Here is a 21,773-nt window from a genome sequence, read left to right on the forward strand (position 1 = left end):
CATGTGATGTATTTATGTACTTATTAATATTGTATACAACTCAAGACAATTCTTTGTATGTTCATCCACAAATTTAAACATCCAATTATAAATTTTACGTAAAACTATAAAGTCCATAGACCATGTTTATTTATTTGTCATTCCTTCAGAGAGAGAGAGAAAACGCACACACCCTCATCACTTTCCCAGCTTCATTGGGGCGTGTCTCTTCAGGAATACGGGTAGGAAAAGAAACGCACACACCCTCGTCACTGCCCCAGCTTCATTGGGGCGTGTCTCTTCAGGAATACAGGTTGGAATACAGGTAGGAAAAGAAACACACACATCCTCATCACTGCCCCAGCTTCATTGGGGCGTTTCTCTTCAGGAATAATTTCAAAAGACTAAATCCCCCTACACACATCCTAAAGTTTTGTAAGCGATTACTCACTTGCAGCCTTTAGGGCACCGACATATTTTATAATATTATTATTACGGTGGATGGTGCAGCACAGCCTGGGCCAGTATACAGCAATCAAATAACAAATTCAGGCTCCGACCGCGTCATCAATAGTCAGCGTAAGGGGCCGTTCCTGCGTAGCTGCGTCCCCTTTGTACTACCTAACTCCTCCCTGCAATTAGCTTGGCGCCCCGGTGTAACCAATCGCTGCTTGGCCCGCAGCTGATCACAGGTGAGTCGTCTTGTATACTGACAGCTACGTGTCTCCAGCAAGATGGCCAACTTCCTGTTTCCACCCACCGTCGAGTCAACCCGTCTACGGGGAAGTGCACTACCAACCTTACACGACACCCTTTCTGATCGGGAGGGAGATTTACAACATCGATTCTTTCTCTCTTTATCACATATTTCACCCCTCAGAGTGCTGCCGAAGGAACACTCGGCAAACTCTTCATTCCCCAATGGTCACCCCTCCCTTGAAAAAAATCAGCGTTTTGATGCTCCTTATCCACATGATGTTTCACAGTGGAGTGGAAGGGTTGCAGCGCCAGATACCACCGAATTATCCTGGCGTTATTGTCCTTCATCGTGTGTAACCACCTTAAAGGAGCATGATCAGTGAAAAGAGAGAACGTCCCAACAAGTAATAGCGAAGAGTGTAAGTAGCCCATTTGTTGGGTCAACACTCCTTCTCAATGACGGAGTAGAAGATCTCCCTAGGAGACATTTATATTTTTGCTCAAATAAATGATAGGGTGTTCTACTCCGTCAACTCGTTGGGACAGGACCACCCCCAGACCAATCTGGGAGGCATTAGGCTAAAGGATGAACATCAGAGTGTGAGCTTGACAGCGTCGCTTTACAGTTACAGCCATGAGTCTATTTGGATAAGTCTCTACTAGCTTTACACATCTGGACACTGCAATTTTTGCCCATTCTTCTTTGCAAAATTGCTCAAGCTCTGTCAAGTTGGATAAGGAGCTTTGGTGAACAGCAATTTTCAACTCTTTCCACATTGGATTGGGGTCCGGGCTTTGACTGGGCCACAGTGTGGCTTTGGCTGTATGTTTTGGGTCATTTTTCTGCTGGAAGATGAATCTTCTCACAAGTCCCAGGTCTCTTGCAGACTTCAGCAGGTTTTCCTCCAGGATTTCTCTGTACTTTGCTGCATCCATTTTGCCCTCTATCTTCACGAGCTTTCCAGGCCCTAACACAGAGAAGCATCCCCATAGCATGATGCTGCCACCACCATGCTTCACGGTAGGGATGGTGTTCTCAGGATGATGTGCGGTGTTAGGCTTGCGCAAACATAGCGCTTAGCGTTGAGGCCAAAAAGCTCTATTTTGGTCTCGTCAGACCATAGAATCTTCTTCCACCTGGTCTCGGAGTCTCCCACATGCCTTCTGGCAAACTCTAGCCGAGATTTGATGTGTTTTTTTCAACAATGGCTTTCTTTTGCCACTCTCCCATAAAGGCCAGTTTTGTGAAGCACCCAGGCTTTTCTTGCCGTATGCACAGTGTCTCCCAGCTCAGCCGTGGAAGACTGTAACTCCTTTAGAGTTGCCATAGGCCTCTTGGTGGCCTCCCTGACTAGTGCCCTTCTCGCCCGGATACTCAGTTTTTGAGAATGGTCTGTTTTAGACAGATTCACAGTGCCATATTCTCTCCATTACTTAATAATGGACTTTATTGTGCTCCGGGGGATATTCAATGCCTTGGAAATGTTATATCCTACCCCTGATTGAAGTACCTTATTCTGGATTTGCTTTGAATGTTCCTTCATCTTCATGATGTAGTTTTTGTTAGGAAATGTACTAACCAACTGTGGGACCTCCCAGAGACAGGTGTATTTAACCTGAAATCATGTGAAAAACCTTAATTGCACACAGGTGGACTCCATTCAACTAATTATGTGACTTCTAAAGACAATTGGTTGCACCAGAGCTTATTTAGGTGTGTCATAGCAAAGGGGGTGAATACTTATGCAATCAATTATTTTCTGTTTTATATTTGTAATTAATTTAGAACAATTTGTAGATTGTATTTTTCACTTTGACATTATGGACTTTTTTGTGTTGATCAGTGGCAAAAACTCCTAATTAAATCCATTTTGATTCCATGTTGTAACACAATAAAATGTGGAAAAGTCCAAGGGGGGTGAATACTTTTGAGAGCCACTGTACTTCCTGTGCACCGGACGAATGGGAACGTGAAATACACGTCCCATAAGTCCATGGTGGTAAAACAGTCTCCTTGTCAGACGGACTGGAGAAAGTGACGATGACAGCATTTGGAACCTCCTTTCCTTTACGAATCTAAGGTCTAAGATGGGGCAGAAACTGCCGTCCTTCCCGGGTACTATGAAATATCTCAAGTAGAACCACTCTCTGCAGGAGGTGGGGTCTACAAGACGGATGGCTCACTTGCACAGCAAGGCTGCCACTTCCTCTTTGAGTACACGAAGTGTGCGAGACTTCTCGGAGGAGAAGGTCCCAAACGGAACTGCAACGTGTAACCGTTGTGTACGGTAGCGAGCACCCAGGTATCTGCCAATATTGTAGCTGTTGTACGGTAAAGGGAGTCTGAGGCCACAGGCTGGGGCGGAGCTCCCTGAGGTGGCTGCCTAGAGTGACTGCCCTGGAATTTCTTCCTGAAACGCTGTTGCGTGGACGAACCACGGGCCGCTTTCCTGGAGGTCTGTAGAGGGGCTTGGTTTTCCGTCGTGACTGAGACCTGTAGGCGGTGCCTCAAGTCACCCAACAGGGTCGTGGGTACTGGGTGAGAATACTCATCGTGTTAGCTAGGCGAGTCGCCTGCACTTCCACTGGGATAAGCCCTCCTTAGGTGTGTCTCCGTAACCCTACATTGGGGATTAGGGCACATGGGGCCTCTGGGCGATCCACCCACCGGTGGAGCCTTAACCAAGGGAGCGTACTTCCTGCATGAAGCGTACTTCCTGCATGTGTCCGGAATACGGACCGGCGGGGCTCTTTTGGTGTTCTCCAGGGCATCTGCAAGAAGCTTGCAGTGCGCCCAGTCAGTGCCGGCATAGAGTTGGGCAACGGTGGCAAACTAGGCTCGGAGGCAACCTCTGAGCTAGGTTCTGTCATGGTCAATGGCGCTGGTTCCCCTTCTTCCTCCATCTCAGTGGGGAAGGAGTCATCCAAGGAGGCCGCTAACGATAGTCTGTCCTCCTCCACCATCAATGGCTGCGATTCAGGCTCAGCTTGGGCTCCCGTGGGAGGCTCAGTGGCTGGGGCTGTTGCAGGTAGCAATGGGGCCGGGACCTGTATTGGTACCGCAGGCTCTTGCTACCTAGACAGAAGCTCAAGGACCTGTGTCATCTGCTTCTTCAAGTAAATAATGTCCCTCGCTTGTTTCAATCGCTTCACCCTTCTCATCTGGGGGGAGGGGGAGCGGCTGCAAGGTCTAGGCACAGGAGCCTGAGTGCAGGGAATCTCCTGCGAGGGGCGGGGGTGGGGCCGTGGGAGACTCAGCGTCTAACCCCATAGCCCTGTTGAGCCTACGTGAATGTATTTTGGGCTGGAGTGGCACGTTCACACCGCACAATGTGCAGGGGTGGAAACACTGGATGCTCAACATGGTGCTTGTTAATGTTGTGCGTGCACTGGAGCTATGCTCACCAAGTGCACCGAGTGACACGCACCGTGTGCACTGCCGGGACTAGCTTGCAGGAGCTGTGTACCGGTTGTACCAAGCACTGTGCATATCAGGCACTGATTGTACTGTAGCGGTCGGCACCGAGCACCATGTGCACCGTGCGTACTAAGTACCGTGAGCACTACGTGCACCGTGTACCGTGTATTGGCGCCGTCGCAATTGGCTGATCACCCTGTGCACAGTGCGTACCGAGCACTGTGCGCGCCGAGTACCATGCAGCACCGTGCGTTCTTGCACTAGTGCTCTAGCAGTGGGCACCAAGTACCGTGTGCACAGTGCATACCGAGTACCGTGTACACCGAGTAACAAGAGCACTATGTGCACTGTATACTGTGCGGCACTGTGTCTGTGCACTGACGCTGTAGTGCTGGGCAGCGTGTGAGCACCTTGCGCACCGAGATACCGAAGTACCAAGGGCTATGCGTGCACCACGGTACCGGGGGCCAACTTTGCCTACCCTAACTGCGCGGACAGCGAAAAATGCGGTAGAAATAGATAGGGGAGAGCACACTGCTTTTTTACAAGGCCCGACTCACCGAGGAGGGCGGGCCTACGCAGCCGGCGAGGTCTACTCGATAGCGGGAATGTGGCAAGACCTAGCCCCGTGGAGGAAAGCACGGTTGGAGGAGTCACTCGACAGCGGGGATGCGGCAAGGCCTAGCCCGTGGAGGAACTGTGCATTCTCAAAAAGGAAATAGACAACCACTTGCGAGGGTGACTGCACAAGCAGTCGCTCACACATGACAGACAGATAACAAAGAGCGGCCTACCATGCAAGCAAGGAGGCCACTGAAAGACAGAACGGCGAAAGGCTCAGTCTTTTTCAGAGTAGTTAATTCCGGGAAAACGGCGAGCTAGCTTTCAGCAAAGTTTACAAACGAGAGGAGGCCATTCAGCCCTTCTTGCTCGTTTGGTTGTTAGTAGCTTATTGATCCCAGAATCTCATCAAGCAGCTTCTTGAAGGATCCCAGGGTGTCAGCTTCAACAACATTACTGGGGAGTTGGTTCCAGACCCTCACAATTCTCTGTGTAAAAAAGTGCCTCCTATTTTCTGTTCTGAATGCCCCTTTATCTAATCTCCATTTATGACCCCTGGTCCTTTTTTCTTTTTTCAAGTCAAAGAAGTCCCCCGGGTTGACATTGTCTATACCTTTTAGGATTTTGAATGTTTGAATCAGATCGCCGCGTAGTCTTCGTTGTTCAAGACTGAATAGATTCAATTCTTTTAGCCTGTCTGCATACGACATGCCTTTTAAACCCGGGATAATTCTGGTTGCTCTTCTTTGCACTCTTTCTAGAGCAGCAATATCCTTTTTGTAACGAGGTGACCAGAACTGAACACAATATTCTAGGTGAGGTCTTACTAATGCATTGTAGAGTTTTAACATTACTTCCCTTGATTTAAATTCAACACTTCTCACAATATATCCAAGCATCTTGTTAGCCTTTTTTATAGCTTCCCCACATTGTCTAGATGAAGACATTTCTGAGTCAACATAAACTCCTAGGTCTTTTTCATAGTTCCCTTCTTCAATTTCACTATCTCCCATATGATATTTATAATGAACATTTTTATTGCCCGCATGCAATACTTTACACTTTTCTCTATTAAATTAAATTTGCCATGTGTCTGCCCAATTTTGAATGCGGTCTAGATCATTTTGAATGACCTTTGCTGCTTCAACAGTGTCTGCCACTCCTCCTATTTTTGTGTCGTCTGCAAATTTAACGAGTTTGCTTACTATATCAGAGTCTAAATCATTAATGTAGATTAGGAATAGCAGAGGACCTAATACTGATCCCTGTGGTACACCACTGGTTACCTCACTCCATTTTGAGGTTTCTCCTCTAATCAGTACTTTCTGTTTTCTACATGTTAACCACTCCCTAATCCATGTGCATGCATTTCCTTGAATCCCTACTGCGTTCAGTTTGAGAATTAATCTTTTATGCGGGACTTTGTCAAAAGCTTTCTGGAAATCTAAGCAGACCATGTCGTATGCTTTGCAGTTGTCCATTTTCAATGTTGCATCCTCAAAAAATTCAAGTAGGTTAGTTAGACATGATCTACCTTTCCTAAAACCATGCTGGCTGTCTCCCAGGATATTGTTACCATATAGGTAATTTTCCATTTTGGATCTTATTATAGTTTACATAAGTTTACATATAATAGAAGTCAGGCTTATTGGTCTGTAGTTACCTGGTTCAGTTTTGTCTCCCTTTTTGTGGATCGGTATTACGTTTGCTATTTTCCAGTCTGTCGGTACAACCCCTGTGTCAAGAGACTGTTGCATGATCTTGGTTAGCGGCTTGTAAATAACTTCTTTCATTTCTTTGAGTACTATTGGGAGGATCTCATCCGGCCCAGGGGATTTGTTTATTTTAAGAGCTCCTAGTCCCTTTAACACTTCTGCCTCTGTTATGCTAAAGTTATTTAAAACTGGATAGGAACAGGTCGACATGTGGGGCATGTTGTCCGTATCCTCCTTTGTAAAAACCTGTGAAAAGTAATCATTTAATATATTTGCTATTTTTTTTTCTTGATCTATGATTTTGCCATTTGTGTCTCTTAGACATTTAACCTCCTCTTTGAATGTTCTCTTGCTGTTATAATATTGGAAAAACAATTCGACTCGAGAAGCTCCTTTCTATCAACATGCTCAGCTCAACACAGATGTCTTACCGTACCATCTTGGGAAGGAAAATGAGAAATGGCTTCCTCAGGATGATGGTTTTAATCCCTCGGTGGGCGGAACCGAGTGCGTCATCCCAGGAAGGGGCCTATTGGCAGCTCTGGTATAGAGAGCTCAGCAATTACCTACCCAATGGGCAGGCATAATGTTGTTGGTGGTCATCTTCGAATTGAAAGGGAACTGCAAAACGGTATGTAATTCAATATGTTAACGTATTTTTCCGTAGGTTTTATTCGACGTTATGAAGCAAAATTAGTTAATTCTATAGTTAGGTAAAACCTTTGGCCATACAGTAGCTGTACATTGCCTGAATGTTAAATGTGGACATCCTCACTTCAACACAGTAAGTTAACCTTTTATATCTATTAGTGAAACATACATGCAATTTATTATAGAAACTGAAAATTGATGCTTTTAAGCGGTGCTTATTTTTAATAACCACAAATAACCGATTTTGCCAAATAATAATACAAAACAGAAAAAAAACGAACTAAACCAAAAAATAAAATGAAAAATTTAAGTCATAAGTATATTGAACATATCTTATTAGCCACGAATTCAGGTTATTTGTATGTTTTTGATTACGATTAGGATTTGGAATGTTGGAACTTTCTGTGCATTGGTCCACATTCGCTGTACTGTATGTCATTGGATATTGTTTAATTTCCTGTATCATCAAATTATAATGTGTAGTATTTAATTTGAGAAGATGGCCTTCCATAGTGACTGGTATAAAATATTCAGTATAAGATACCTGAACCAGTTTTAGGAGACAAATTAGTGCTTATTGAATAATCTGTCTAAAACTTTATAAAGGAAGTTTATAAGGGAAGATGAATCTGTATCTTTATAATTGCAATGATTTTTGTCATAAAACTCTGGGTATTTTTATATGGCAAGTATTCTTTTTTCCTCCTTCATTTTGGATACTGCTTCACTCTGGTGGACCAAGTGCTTTGAATCTGTTCTCTGATTGGTCAATTCCCTAGTTGTCGCACGATTCAATTCTATTTATTTCGCATCGCTCTAGTATTGCCCCCGCTTGCCTGTGATGTGAAAGATACTTCTCAAAAGTAATAGGTTCTATTCATTTTGTTACATTGCTGCAGTTTCACTTGTTGCATAGCGTCTGGCCTTTGCTGCCTACTTAAAAAACAGAAAGATAAAATAATTAGATTTTTGACCCAATATGAACAAACTTTTGGCACCCAATATGGAACGCTCTGATGATGTCTGAAGCTAAGAATGAGTCAAGCAGACAAATGTTTTGGTACAGATTCTCAAATGTCTATACTCCAAACTGTTAGTAGCACCATTTTTACTTAAAAAGAAAAAGAGCAATTCCAAGATGAAAAGAAATATCTAAAGATTTCTTCCTAGCCAGTAAATGAAATATCTGGGTTGTTTATTTCTGGTTTGGTAACTTTATTGCGTGTTGTTTTCTTTCTTGCTTGCTATTTTCAGCCCATTTAAGACCTGCTTGTTTCACAGTTTTAACCATGTTTACACCACTGCAGACACTACAATATCCAGTCCTATGGACCTGGCTATCTGATTGTGAAATTTCTTGGCAGCAATATGCGCTGAGCCCTTGGCTGTGATTCAAATGATACCCAATTATCTGTGGCAGTCATGTAATCTGCAGTTTGGTTACTTGTCCATCTTAAAGTGTTATGTCCACTGTAGTAACTTATTTTTATGGTCCATTTTTTTGTTTTGTTTTGTTAAAAAAAACTATATTTTTGCAGTTATTAATAAGCATTATAAAATTGGTATTTTAAATACTCTATCCTGATTGGTCAAAACAGGTCACATGGGGGTGTTGATATTACAGCATATCACCATGGGTCGGCACTTCTTTTCAAAAAGGGGCAAATCACTGGTAGATATCCATACACCACTAGAATTTTTTTGGACATATTGGTATTTATTGCAATAAATATGACTGACGAGATTTATTAAATGTTGACCTTTTGGGAAAACAAAGTGTACGTGAGATATGGAATGAGTCTGAATCAGACACCAGTGATTAATTAAAGTAGTGAAAAAAAAGCAGAAGTATTCAAATCAATTCAAAACACAACATTCTGATAGCTCTGCTCCTTCTTGAACTACAACGTTTCCATATCTCATTTTGAAAATAAATATATCTTAAACTTTCAGGTTTTTGCAAAAGATTTGGGTCACCCTTAAAAGAGACTTTGGTGGTTAAATAGGTGTTTTGTTGCTGCTGCCCCCGGTCTGTCCGTTCTTCTCCTCTGGTCGGTCTGCCTGCCTGCTGCCGCTGGTCACACCCCCTGCGCAGCTGTGTGATCTGATGCAGAACATTTATAAATGCATCTTGACAATTCCTGCCTTTCTCTCCACATAAATGTGTCCAGGTACAATGGTATCATCTCGTCTGCTCTGCCCAGAATTGTTTTAAATTGTTTCTTAACACTGGCCCAGTAGTTCTCCATGTTGTCCAGCCATAAACTGCAAAGTCAGTTTGATAAGTAACCGGGTATTCCATGCAAATAATGTCTTTCTCACCACTGTGAAGCTGTAGCACAAATCTGGTATGGATACCTCCTGTTACTACCCCGGATAATATAGGATGATTTAAAATAAAAAATAAAATAATAAAAACAGCACTCTCACCTTCTTGTGAAGAATGTACAGCTACTGTGTGATTTAAAGGCAGACTCATTTGTGCTGTGTCATGATGAAAATAATCATATTTTACTTGAAAATGTAATGAACAAACCAAGAATTACAAGAAGTGTAACAGATAAAATACAGAGAAACTGCACTTTCAATGGCAATGTTCAATTCAACATCTATATATATATTTTTTTTAATTCATGCATTTCTTCTTTTTTTTTTACTGTATATGGAACAATATTTTCTTAGCTCAGCTTTAGGCAGCAGGTGACTTAATAAAAATAACTTTTTTGTTAATTAAAAAACATTTTTTCTTTTTTTTTAAATTTAGTTCATTAATCCATTTTATAAGCGGAATAAGGCACTTCAGGGGGTGTGATATACTTTAATATCACCACGACCCAGCTGGTTGAAGCCATTCGGCTTCGCCGTGTGACACGCAATGCAGGCGGGTGTGTGATATTAGAGTATATCACACATGCTGTCGTGCCTTATTGCTTACACGTGATAGTGGTGCCTAGAGTGTGAGCTGCCGATATTCTACCACAGCACAACAGATCTTGCTTCCCTATTTTCTTTCCAGATACACATCAATACTACAAAGTTTTTATGAATAACAGAATCAGTGGTTATTATAGTTATATATATATATATATATATATATATATATATATATATATATATATATATACAGTACTGTGCAAAAGTTTTAGGCAGATGTGAAAAAATGCTGTAAAGTAAGAATGCTTTCAAAAATAGACATGTTAATAGTTTATATTTATCAATTAACAAAATGCAAAGTGAGTGAACAGAAGAAAAATCTACATCAAATCAATATTTGGTGTGACCACCCTTTGCCTTCAAAACAGCATCAATTCTTCTAGGTACACTTGCACACAGTTTTTGAAGGAACTCGGTAGGTTGGCCCAAACATCTTGGAGAACTAACCACAGTTCTTCTATGGATTTAGGCATCCTCAGTTGCTTCTCTCTCTTCATGTAATCCCAGACAGACTCGATGATGTTGAGATCAGGGCTCTGTGGAGGCCATACCATCACTTCCAGGACTCCTTGTTCTTCTTTACGCTGAAGATAGTTCTTAATGACTTTCGCTGTATGTTTGGGGTCATTGTCATGCTGCAGAATAAATTTGGGGCCAATCAGATGCCTCCCTGATGGTATTGCATGATGGATAAGTATCTGCCTGTACTTCTCAGCATTGAGGAGACCATTAATTCTGACCAAATCCCCAACTCCATTTGCAGAAATGCAGCCCCAAACTTGCAAGGAACCTCCACCATGCTTCACTGTTGCCTGCAGACACTCATTCGTGTACCGCTCTCCAGCCCTTCGGCGAACAAACTGCCTTCTGCTACAGCCAAATATTTCAAATTTTGACTCATCAGTCCAGAGCACCTGCTGCCATTTTTCTGCACCCCAGTTCCTGTGTTTTCGTGCATAGTTGAGTCGCTTGGCCTTGTTTCCACGTCGGAGGTATGGCTTTTTGGCCGCAAGTCTTCCATGAAGGCCACTTCTGACCAGACTTCTCTGGACAGTAGATGGGTGTACCAGGGTCCCACTGTTTTCTGCCAATTCTGAGCTGATGGCACTGCTGGACATCTTCCGATTGCGAAGGGAAGTAAGCATGATGTGTCTTTCATCTGCTGCAGTAAGTTTCCTTGGCCAACCACTGTGTCTACGGTCCTCAACGTTGCCCGTTTCTTTGTGCTGCTTCAAAAGAGCTTGGACAGCACATCTGGAAACCCCTGTCTGCCTTGAAAATTCTGCCTGGGAGAGACCTTGCTGATGCAGTATAACTACCTTGTGTCTTGATGCTGTGCTCAGTCTTGCCATGGTGTATGACTTTTGACAGTAAACTGTCTTCAGCAACCTCACCTTGTTAGCTGAGTTTGGCTGTTCCTCACCCAGTTTTATTCCTCCTACACAGCTGTTTCAGTTAATGATTGTGTTTCAACATACATATTGAATTGATGATCATTAGCACCTGTTTGGTATAATTGTTTAATCATACACCTGACTATATGCCTACAAAATCCCTGACTTTGTGCAAGTGTACCTAGAAGAATTGATGCTGTTTTGAAGGCAAAGGGTGGTCACACCAAATATGGGTTTGATTTAGATTTTTCTTCTGTTCACTAACTTTGCATTTAGTTAATTGATAAATATAATCTATTAACATGTCTATTTTTGAAAGCATTCTTACTTTACAGCATTTTTTCACACCTGCCTAAAACTTTTGCACAGTACTGTATATATATATATATATATATATATATATATATATATATATATATATATATATACTGTAATAACTATAGCTAAAGACACACTTTTAGCTATACACAATTCAATTCCCAAGCACATCATATTACTCAACAAAACAAATTTCACCAATCATTCCATTGGTCAATGCTGCTATGTTTAAATTTAAAAACAAACATAAGAACATCAATAAAAAAAACAAATACATTTTTTTTGTATTATTATTTTTTCCCCCAATTTTCTCCAATTTGGAATGCCCAATCACTTTTTTCCTCACCACAGCAATTCCCCACACAGCTCAGGAGATCTGAAGGTTCAGAGGGCGCCCTCCGATCCCATGACCAAGCCAGCTTCCTCTTTTACACCCAGCAACTTGAGAGTGGATCTCAGCAACCTACCGGCCTTTGGAGGACAAAGGCCAGTCCTCAGGTGTCTGCTCGGAGCTCACTGGGCGCCTGGCCAGCAGGGTTCACTGTAGCACGACAGTTTTGCCTAATCCACGGTAGCGCCAGAGACCAATGCAACGCTCCATTCAGAGTTCCAGCGAAGGCTGGCCTACTTCGCACAGCAAGGACATGAACCTGCACTATATGACTCACCCTGCGCACCATGAGGCTTATTCGTAATCAAAGAGTTATTTGTTTTTTTTCTGCTCTATCAGCTCCTGCTTATGACAGAAGTGGCTGTGGAAATATTACTGCCACAGTTGCTTCTGAGTGTTAACTGTTTGTTTTTTTAATATGAACTGCTTGATTGTAAGTCCTATATAACAATGTATTCTTTTTTACTTTTGTCCTTGAAATCTCAGATATTATAAAACATTTAATATAGACATAAGACAATCAAGACAATTGGCTTCCTGTGACCACTGCCTCCTTCCATCCTTTGTAAACATAATGTTTTTCCAGTCCTGTAACAATCCTAATGCTTAATTTCCTTCATATTATTCTGTAGAATATGGATTGCTTTTATTGTAATTAGGTATCATTTATACATTGACATCTGATCCCAGTCAGACCTGACAACCAGTCTGGCACCAACTGTTATATGCACACTTATACCATTACCTCTACCCCTGCTATAAACAACTACAAGTCACATTGTAGAGCAGGATCTTATAGCCACTCCATTTTGCATTAATTGAATTTGGACTGCACCAATACATAATTGTGGATGTTCCTAATTAAGTGTTGTTAGGAGCATGACCACAACAGAAGGGACTTTCATTATCTATTAATTGTCCAGATATTTATGTATTTAGAAGTATAATAAGTGTACAGAAGTATATTGATGTATGTGCATTTCGGTGCCAGTGTACTAATTTCTGGTTTTCAATTACCGTCAATATACTGTGATACACTGTAGCTTTTTACCAGTTTGGCTCAAGTAAGACTAATCTATTCACCTGAGCCAGCCTCTGTGACTCAGCAGCTCCCTCTAGCTGACAGCTACCATACATACAGGGAGCTCTCTTTATATTTAGAAACAGTGAAGCCTTTAGACAGGCAATAGAGCTCTCGTTAACCTTGCACCAACATACAGATCATGCCCTGTATCACTCTGTCACAATACTTAAGTACATCTGATAATTTTGCAAGGTTTTTCCAATTGCCCTTTTTTTCTGCAAGCACACGTAATGTATGGGAGGGCATTTTACTATTCTACTGTTTTTATCACTGATCTTCAGCTTGAACATGTTAAACATGATGCAACTTTGTACACCATTACCCCTTCAGCTGCTGAGATAGTGTCGACAGTTTACATGTTAAGACAAACCATCATTTCCACAGTATGTGTTTTGGCTCAATGTTTCCTCATTAGATTTCCACTAAATATTTTCATCCAGTCCAAGATAAAAAAAAAAACAAGTTTTACAGCTTGATTTGTAGTAAAAAATAACACAAACAAGGCCGAGACATGCACATGAAAGATTCAACACTTCAACAAAGGCCACACTGTTTACACTAAATACAGTACACTTTGAATGACACTGCATCTCAACAAGCCAAACTTAAAGAAGCTGTTTACAAGCACAGGTCAATTTATTGGAGTCTACTCTGGAAGCTCAATTTTAATAGCACAATACCTTTTTCAATACTCCCATGGTGTATATGGTATTCATTCTTAATAACTGGAAACATAACTTCCACTAGTGAAGGGTTTTTGTTTCCCCAATTGGACCACTAAGCATGTTGTTCGTCTTCTTGAGAAAATATTTGTGTCTATCAGGTTGCAGTGTTGTAATCAATACTGGTCTGGTTTGGGTGGGGGGTAGAGATGAGATGTGCTGGGATGCCAACATGACTGTTTATCTTTCCTGAGGTATTGTGGTCTAGCTGGCGAAACACCGGACGGGTGGTGCCCACTTGATGACCCCTGAGAAATGACCCACCCTTCCTATTCCAGAAGGTTGCCATGCTGAGGCGCTAGGGAGGTCCCTGGAGTCAGCATAGCCAATGTTGTGTGTGCTGATGCACCAGAGAGACTGCAAATAACTGATCCCTGGAGCCAGCACTACACCTCAGCCATCAACACCAGGCCAATAAGAAATGTGTCACCTGGCAGAGGAAACGCACTGAAAGCTCATATATTTCAGTAAATCTATGTCTAGGTTGGTCTCCACCACTTTATTTTGGCGAAAGCCGAGTCCAGTATTAGCAAGAAGTAAATAACAGCTACTCTCGTGTAATAAAAATCTAAATTAAAATGTTTGACTGCTGGCAATGGAGGACACACTCTCAGCACTCCACTGCATTATAGAAAATGGGATAACAAAACTGTTTAAGCTCTAGATAGGCTGTGCACATCAACATGTAGCAAGCTGGACAAATTGGGTGCTTTTTATTTAATTTACAGTGCAAAGAGATATGAAATTGAATTCTAAGGATTTTAACATGCTGTCGCCCAACATTTCAAAATGAATGTGTTTACCCATTGGAATTATGCAAATGTTTTTCATTTTTCCTCAATTTGCTGACAGACCCTCCAAGAAGGTCAGTCTATTTGAATCGTGAAGCCTATGATGCAGGAATAACAGACTTTTCATGTTTCAATAGTCAAAATGATGCATATTTTAATTGAAAAAATCTGCATAATTTAACACTGTATAATAGCAGACGTAGCTCTGATACAAAATGAAACCCTGTACGGAACAAACTTACCTTAAAGTAGAAAAAATACCAATATGAAATGTTTGGCACCTCTGGCAAACACCAACATGGTAACACTATGTAACACAATTTTTGTTCCTGGGTAGTAAGTGTTATTTCCTAATTGCTTATGCCTCAAAAGTATAGAAAATGGCTATTATTCCCCACAAACTTTGCTTTTGTGACCAGGACAGTGATATTTTGAAATTTACCTATTTCCAATGAGAAAACGGGCAAATTTGTGTCTTTTCGTTCACATAAAGTCAGAAAAAAACAACATATGAATCCAAATTAACATGTATTTATACTAAAGTAATACAAAAATGACTACAAAAGATTTAGAAGTGAGTAGTCTTTTTGGTTGGGGTAGTATGGGTTTCTCTCCTCAGCTCCACCTCTGAAATTGTCATCTGGATCTACAACGTCTTCCTCGCTCTCTGACTTGCTGCTCTCTTCTAAAGACGGCTGCTCTCTCTCCGGAGGAGTGGGTACGGGGAGCTCATGGCAGTGTGGCACCGGGGCGATGGATGAAGGAAGGTCCGGATACGTGATAGCAGGTGCATTCTTGCCAGTCCGACGTTTGGAAGGGTCCACCATGCAGAAGTAGCAGTTGCTTGAGTGGTCAGTGGGTTCCCGCCAAATTCTTGGGATAGCGAACTTCATGGCTCTCTTTTCCCCTCTGTACCATCCTACAAAAATACATTTATTTCACCCATGACTAATGTGTAAAAGATTCTCGCAACATTTTTCATAAATGATATATTTTTTTAATAACATTGAAAATTGTAAAACATTTTAAAATGAAAAACTTTTACAATTTTAAAAATTTTAACAAATTTTATAACATAAAATTCCGAGCAACAATTGTCCATCTTACCTTCCAGAGTTTTTTTGCAATGCTCGCAGGTGAAATGAGGTGCCCAGGGTTTGTCTTGATCCCCGACGGGCATGCCGAAATATGCCTTGTAGGCCTCACACATCTTTCCAGATGCTTCCACGGAGTACTTTTTCGTTCTTGTCTTGATAAATTGGCCGCAGACATAGCAAAATGCGTCTGCCGGATGCTTGCAGCCTCTTGATGCCATCTCAGAAAAATGCAGATATGTATCCACTTAGGCAGCTGGAACTAAACTGAACTGGTGGGCTTAAGGCCCCTGTATTTATACTACTATTTATATTACTGGAATGTTCTAGAAAGTTCTAGAAGTTACTCCAAGTTTACTCAGCACTGAATCTATCTGGAATGTTCTGGAAAATAGGTAAATTTCAAAATATCACTGTCCTGGTCACAAAAGCAAAGTTTGTGGGGAATAATAGCCATTTTCTATACTTTTGAGGCATAAGCAATTAGGAAATAACACTTACTACCCAGGAACAAAAAAATGTTTTTAAAAAATTGTTACACGGTGTAATCATGGTTCATTTTAAGCAATGCTTGTTTGAATATTTGTTCCAGAAAAACTTTACCAACATATGCCATAAACTGAACACCCCAGTTTGAATATAAAATGTTATCTTAGTTTCAGTAGTACAAAAATGATAATATTGTGGCTCTTTGTCACTATCAATTTGTGTTCAAAGATGCTGTGGTAAAGTGGTCAAGGCTGGCCAGCAGCAGAAATAGCAGGCGTGAGTTGGAAAGCTGCAGTTCAGAGCTTCTTGCACATTTTTTGTATTATCAAACAAAACAAGCAAATCCAAAACACATCCAAAAACAGCACCAAAGCTACGGCTATCTCAATGCATACAGGGAGCACACCCTGCTGCTACCAGTCTTCTCCTAAACTAACTCTCTGTCCAGACAAACATTTCTTTGTCCTTTTTAAATGGTGTGGTGTCTTCTCCGGGTGGGCAATTGACTGATGATCAGCTAACCAGGAACTGTGCCTAGTGTTCTCGGGCTGATCAATCAATCAGACAATCAACCTTCCCAGAAAGACACCACACCAAACCAATTACCATGTGGCAGTGCAAAGGGTGGCCATCCTGATCTCCAGGTTGTTCCCCTACTCTTGAGCCTAGATGGCTGCCAGCCACAGAAACACTATGCAGGGCCTCTGCCCCGTCACAGATGCCTAGGAATGAAATAAACGAAACCCACATAATACCTTATTATCAGTTTCAACCTTTTAGGGTTGGCAGATTGTCTGCCTAGAATGTCCATACACAGGGTAAAAGTCAAGGCTCTGAACAAGACATATTGCGTGTCCCTTCAGATCAATGTGTGCATTGTTTTCCAGTGAAACAGAGTACACCACACTCCAACAGGAGTCGGTGCCTATGATGAAACAAAACATTGTGAAACCAAGGCAGTTGGTTAATGTAAAGGACAGTGGTGTACATGGTTGTATTTAGACTTTCATTAAAACAAACACCTTTTCACCCAAATACAAAAATTGTCAATACGTGAAAGACACAGAGCTGACTACACAGACTGCACTGGCATCCACAGACTGGATCATCTTGAGAGCAAGGAGACAACAATCTGAATCAAGGTGTCATTCAGATTCTTTCATATGCTATGCCAAGGTGTTTTCAATCTAAAGCAAAATGCCAGTGGGGCAATGTTATATCAAGGACAGCATGTTGTCATTTTATTATGTTGTAATGGCTACAGAAAGTTAAAATAAAATAAGTTATTCAGGTCATGTACAAAAAATAGACATCTATTTGATTGGTGTTAAAAGAGGGGGCTTGTCTCTCTCACATAAAAAAAAAAACAGGAAATGCAAGCTTTCATCAAAAAGAATGTCCTTCCTTTGCAATAGATGATGACTAGATGCCAAACTCGTATGCGACTGCAGGAAACGGGCATCCCACAAATACAATCAGGACGAACAAGGACACCTGCTACTGAGTTCTTTTCTCATCTCTCTGACAAAATAGAAAATGCCCGAAACTCACTATTTATGGGTATGGTGTAATAAACACAGGGGAAGCTCCTCAAGTCACATGACCTACTTTGAAACAGCATTCCTGAATACAGCTGACTTTTTTGGATGTTCCGTAGCATGAATTGGGACACTTGATCTCTCTTTTGGTGAGACTTAGAAACTACACACAAGTGGTAGGAGATGGAATTTTACAACATCATTTCCTATATTAATGCACTACATGCTACAATCTCAGATTCTGATCTCATCAGTTTGCAAAGAGTAAGCGGCTTCAAAATACATATTCTTTTTTTGTACTCCTCTGTTATTGCATTAACTCAAAATATGAATTATTTATTTTTTTAACTTGATATAGTATATGCTAAGGTTCTATGGACTGATTTCATAAGCTCCATCTTCTGAACTTACTGTGGATCATGTTTCACACTTTGATGGTAATACAGTGTAGGTGTTCACTAGATGGTGCTGGCACTTACTACCATACAGTAAAGACACCTTGACCAATCTGGCCCATGTTACAAATATATTTGGTTTGAAACAAGATCTTAAGATAAGCATCTAAAGCACTATAAACACAGATTTTCCCTTTTTTAAAATAAAATAAATAAATAAAAACACATCATTTGAGTAATTAGATTAAATGCCACTCATCATAAAAAAACAAGAGAGCTGTAAAAAGAAAAGAAAAAGGAAAACTGTGCCTGAGCTGGGCCTGGTTAGAACTTGGGCATTAGACCTCCAAAGAATACCGCATGATGCAGGACCAACAACCAAAGTCCTTTCAGTGTCTACTATGTCAGTCTTTACCAACCACTTGGCATTATTATGAGCATTATCAAATGACATTACAGTAGGTAAACCTTCAGTTACAATTCAAATATCTGGTAAAATGATTCCCCAACACCCATATTGCATCATAATCAATCAATCAATCAATCAAACAAACAATCAATCAATCAATCAACAATACGAAGAAGAAAAAGAATGATCATTGTAATATGGTTTTCAAAAAAAAAAACAGACAAAGGTCCAAACATTGTATGTGTATGGTATGTGTAAACCCAGTAAAAAGAAACAACTTACCTCAAACAGGACACCTCAATTGCATTAACAGGACACCTCAATTGCATTATGACACTATGTTTAAAGACAATTAATGTGTGTATTGATTGGATGTTACAAAGTATAAGATTAGGATAGGTTTAAATGATGACATAGCTTCCCATATGGTGTATGTTTTGTAATATTAATAAATAATCCACTGGTGTGTAGCAATATATAGATTCACTATTCATAAATCATAATTAGAAAGATGTGGTAAACAATACAAAATATGGGTTATTAATTGTGCTACATGCATTTTTTTTTCTACAGTACCTGAGTCCCAGCAATCTCGTCACTATTGCTTTGTTCCTCTGGAGTTCTTATAAACCACCATTGAATCTCCAGATAGACTGGTGACAATCCACTTTGGAAAGCGCATGACATCTCTATGTTTTGACCTTCTTTTGCTGTTACATTTGTTGGTAGTTCGGTGAACTTTGCTGCAGATATTAAAAGAAAACATATTGACTTAATATCCATTTACCTGTTTAATGTCATAGATCTGAATACATTTATCAAAAATCGAAATAACGTCTAATATTGTACAGGTTCGCCTCTGTGATCCTTGGACAAGTCTATTGTGATAGCTTTCAGTTAGTGACCACTTGTGCTATGGTCACCTACAGTAGTCTGCGACACAGGTTAAGATTCATTGTGTCCCTTGTTACTAATGTTGATGAATTTGGGTTTTTTGTACCTGCTTGCTATCTGCCCTTTGGTGAGTTGTATTTTGGAGTAATATAATTAATGATTGCAGATTTGAAAAGTGAGTATTTGACCAATGAACTACGTTTTTTTTAAAAAATATTTGTTTTAAATCGATCTCTTCTAGTCAGACCTAAATTGAACGTTTTTTCCCAGCTCAGATAATAAGTAACTTAGATTTCAAACGTCCAAAACAAGTATTGCGGTCAAGTCGTATGTAATCGAGTTGAATGTTTAAATTAATGTAAATGCTAGCTACGCAGACTTACTGCAAATATACCATTAGATTTAAAATAATAAAGAGATGACTACAGGCAAATAACATCACTACATACTAAATGATTATATGCCAGTTAACACGTATTTTCAATGTGATCTTAGTGTTGAGGTTACATATATAAGAAAACTGCAATTTATTTACACCCCCACTGTCCAGCGTCCTGAAAAATAACTGCAGCCCTTACAGCACAAAGCAGCCCTGTCTCTGCAGATCTGCTGCTTTGAATGCGAGTCGCGCTTACTGTTTCAAAGAAGTAAATCTTTTGTAACCAAAAGAATAAAATAAAAGAAATACGTAGGCAATCTAGACTATGGTAATTACGAGTAACTGAAAACACATTTCATGAAACAATTATATCCTTCAGTTAGCATTCAACAGTTGATTGACAAAAAAATGTGCACAATCTACTAGTGGTTTTGTAATGTGGCAACCTTTTTACATTATTAAATATGTGCCTTTACAACCTACAGTTAATGCAATACATTTTAACTTTAGATAATAATTGCAATAACGGTATATGTTTTCTTTCAGTTGTTTTCCAGTGCACTGGTTTAATCATTTAGCGTTGGCTATCATTATACAGTAGTTTATTTAATTAGTAATAATAATAATAATAATAATAATAATAATAATAATAATAATAATAATAATAATAATAATAATAATATAGTGATATCAAATGCTCTGCTGATATTTCTTTATAGCTTCGTGATATTTTCAACTTTTTTTTTTTTTTTTTAGAAAAACGGAATAATATGTATTAAAGACTACCTACCTTGCGACGAAACCCCCAACTGAATGCAGAAACTGCACAAGAAAACAAATCCAATACAGTCGTGAAAGGTCCACATCATTCCAAACGGGGAAATGTCACATCAGGGTATTAAAATCGATCTTCCAAAACAAATTATACAGATGCAATACGGCTGATTATTGATACTGAATGCCAAATATGTGACATGCTGCTACAAGGACGTCTTTGAAAGTGTTTAAAGAGTATGGGTTCAATAAGCAGGACTTCCAACTGTGTTGCCTGTCTTAGGTGTTGTTAAGGATATAATAGTAGGGAAGGTTCTCTCCCTTGCTCTCTGTACACGACTGTTGATGAAACGTCGGTCTGCAGCTCCCTACTGCGTACTCACTGCCCACTCAGAGCGCTGAAAGGCTTCACATTGGAGAGAGCAACCCACAGAAAATCAACATAAAATACTCATGATCTCTCAAACCTATGACGTCTCTATTAACACATCAGATACCAAAAGTACACTTGGGCACATAACTTAAATAATGCTTTATATAGCCCCCATAAAATCCGAATTTCAAATACGCTGTTTGATTATGAGTTACATATCTGCTGTACTAAACCATCAACAATCACCAGCTTTGTTATATAGAATAATATATATATGATATAAATAAACACTTCAATAAAATAGAGTGGGTTTACTTTTAAGATGCATGGATTCTCATTTTTACGGTACAAAATAAACCAGAAGGATGTCAATTTTGCTTGAATTCTTTTTATAGCGCACTGTATAAAATGACAGTAAGAAGCAGGTTATTATTCTGACATTCCTCCAAACGGCGAGACTTAATTTTAGATTGTTCCAACCGAAGTGAAAACAAAGGCTGTGAAACGGACAGAATGTTTGCTCTTCAATGTTCTGTATACACCGTAATTTAAAATTCCTTTCAAATAATTGCGTACAGTGCCTCAAGACTGTCCTGTAGCTGTCCAATGTACCTGGCGTCACAGTCCAGACCACAAACTCCATACGTTTACAATGCCTCCGCAAGGGAGCCAAGCTCGACACAAATACTGAATCACATCTAGTTAAAATGTCTCCTTGAATATCCACACGTAACAGCAAGATTAGTGTGTATCAGAAGCAGGATTGGGAGA

The 21,773-nt window shown here is 40.3% G+C and overlaps 1 protein-coding gene across 2 annotated transcripts in view; it reads right to left on the minus strand.

Moving 5' to 3' along the window:
* LOC117435477 (V-set and transmembrane domain-containing protein 2A-like) overlaps positions 1–21,232 on the minus strand; it is a 45,826-nt gene extending 24,594 nt beyond the window's left edge. Inside the window, exons 1-2 of one of the 2 annotated variants that reach the window (XM_034058663.2) lie at positions 20,646–21,232; positions 19,159–19,325 (exon numbers count right to left, since the gene is read on the minus strand). In XM_034058663.2, coding sequence (XP_033914554.2) covers positions 19,159–19,325; positions 20,646–20,724 — 246 coding nt within the window. In that variant the 5' untranslated portion in view covers positions 20,725–21,232. The remainder of the gene's footprint in view (positions 1–19,158; positions 19,326–20,645) is intronic. The other variant, XM_034058664.3, reaches the window with a different exon arrangement.
* Between the last annotated feature and the right edge of the window lie 541 nt (positions 21,233–21,773).

This window comes from Acipenser ruthenus, chromosome 3 (genome assembly GCF_902713425.1).
Source record: "Acipenser ruthenus chromosome 3, fAciRut3.2 maternal haplotype, whole genome shotgun sequence".
In the NCBI taxonomy this organism is placed as follows: Eukaryota; Metazoa; Chordata; class Actinopteri; order Acipenseriformes; family Acipenseridae; genus Acipenser; species Acipenser ruthenus.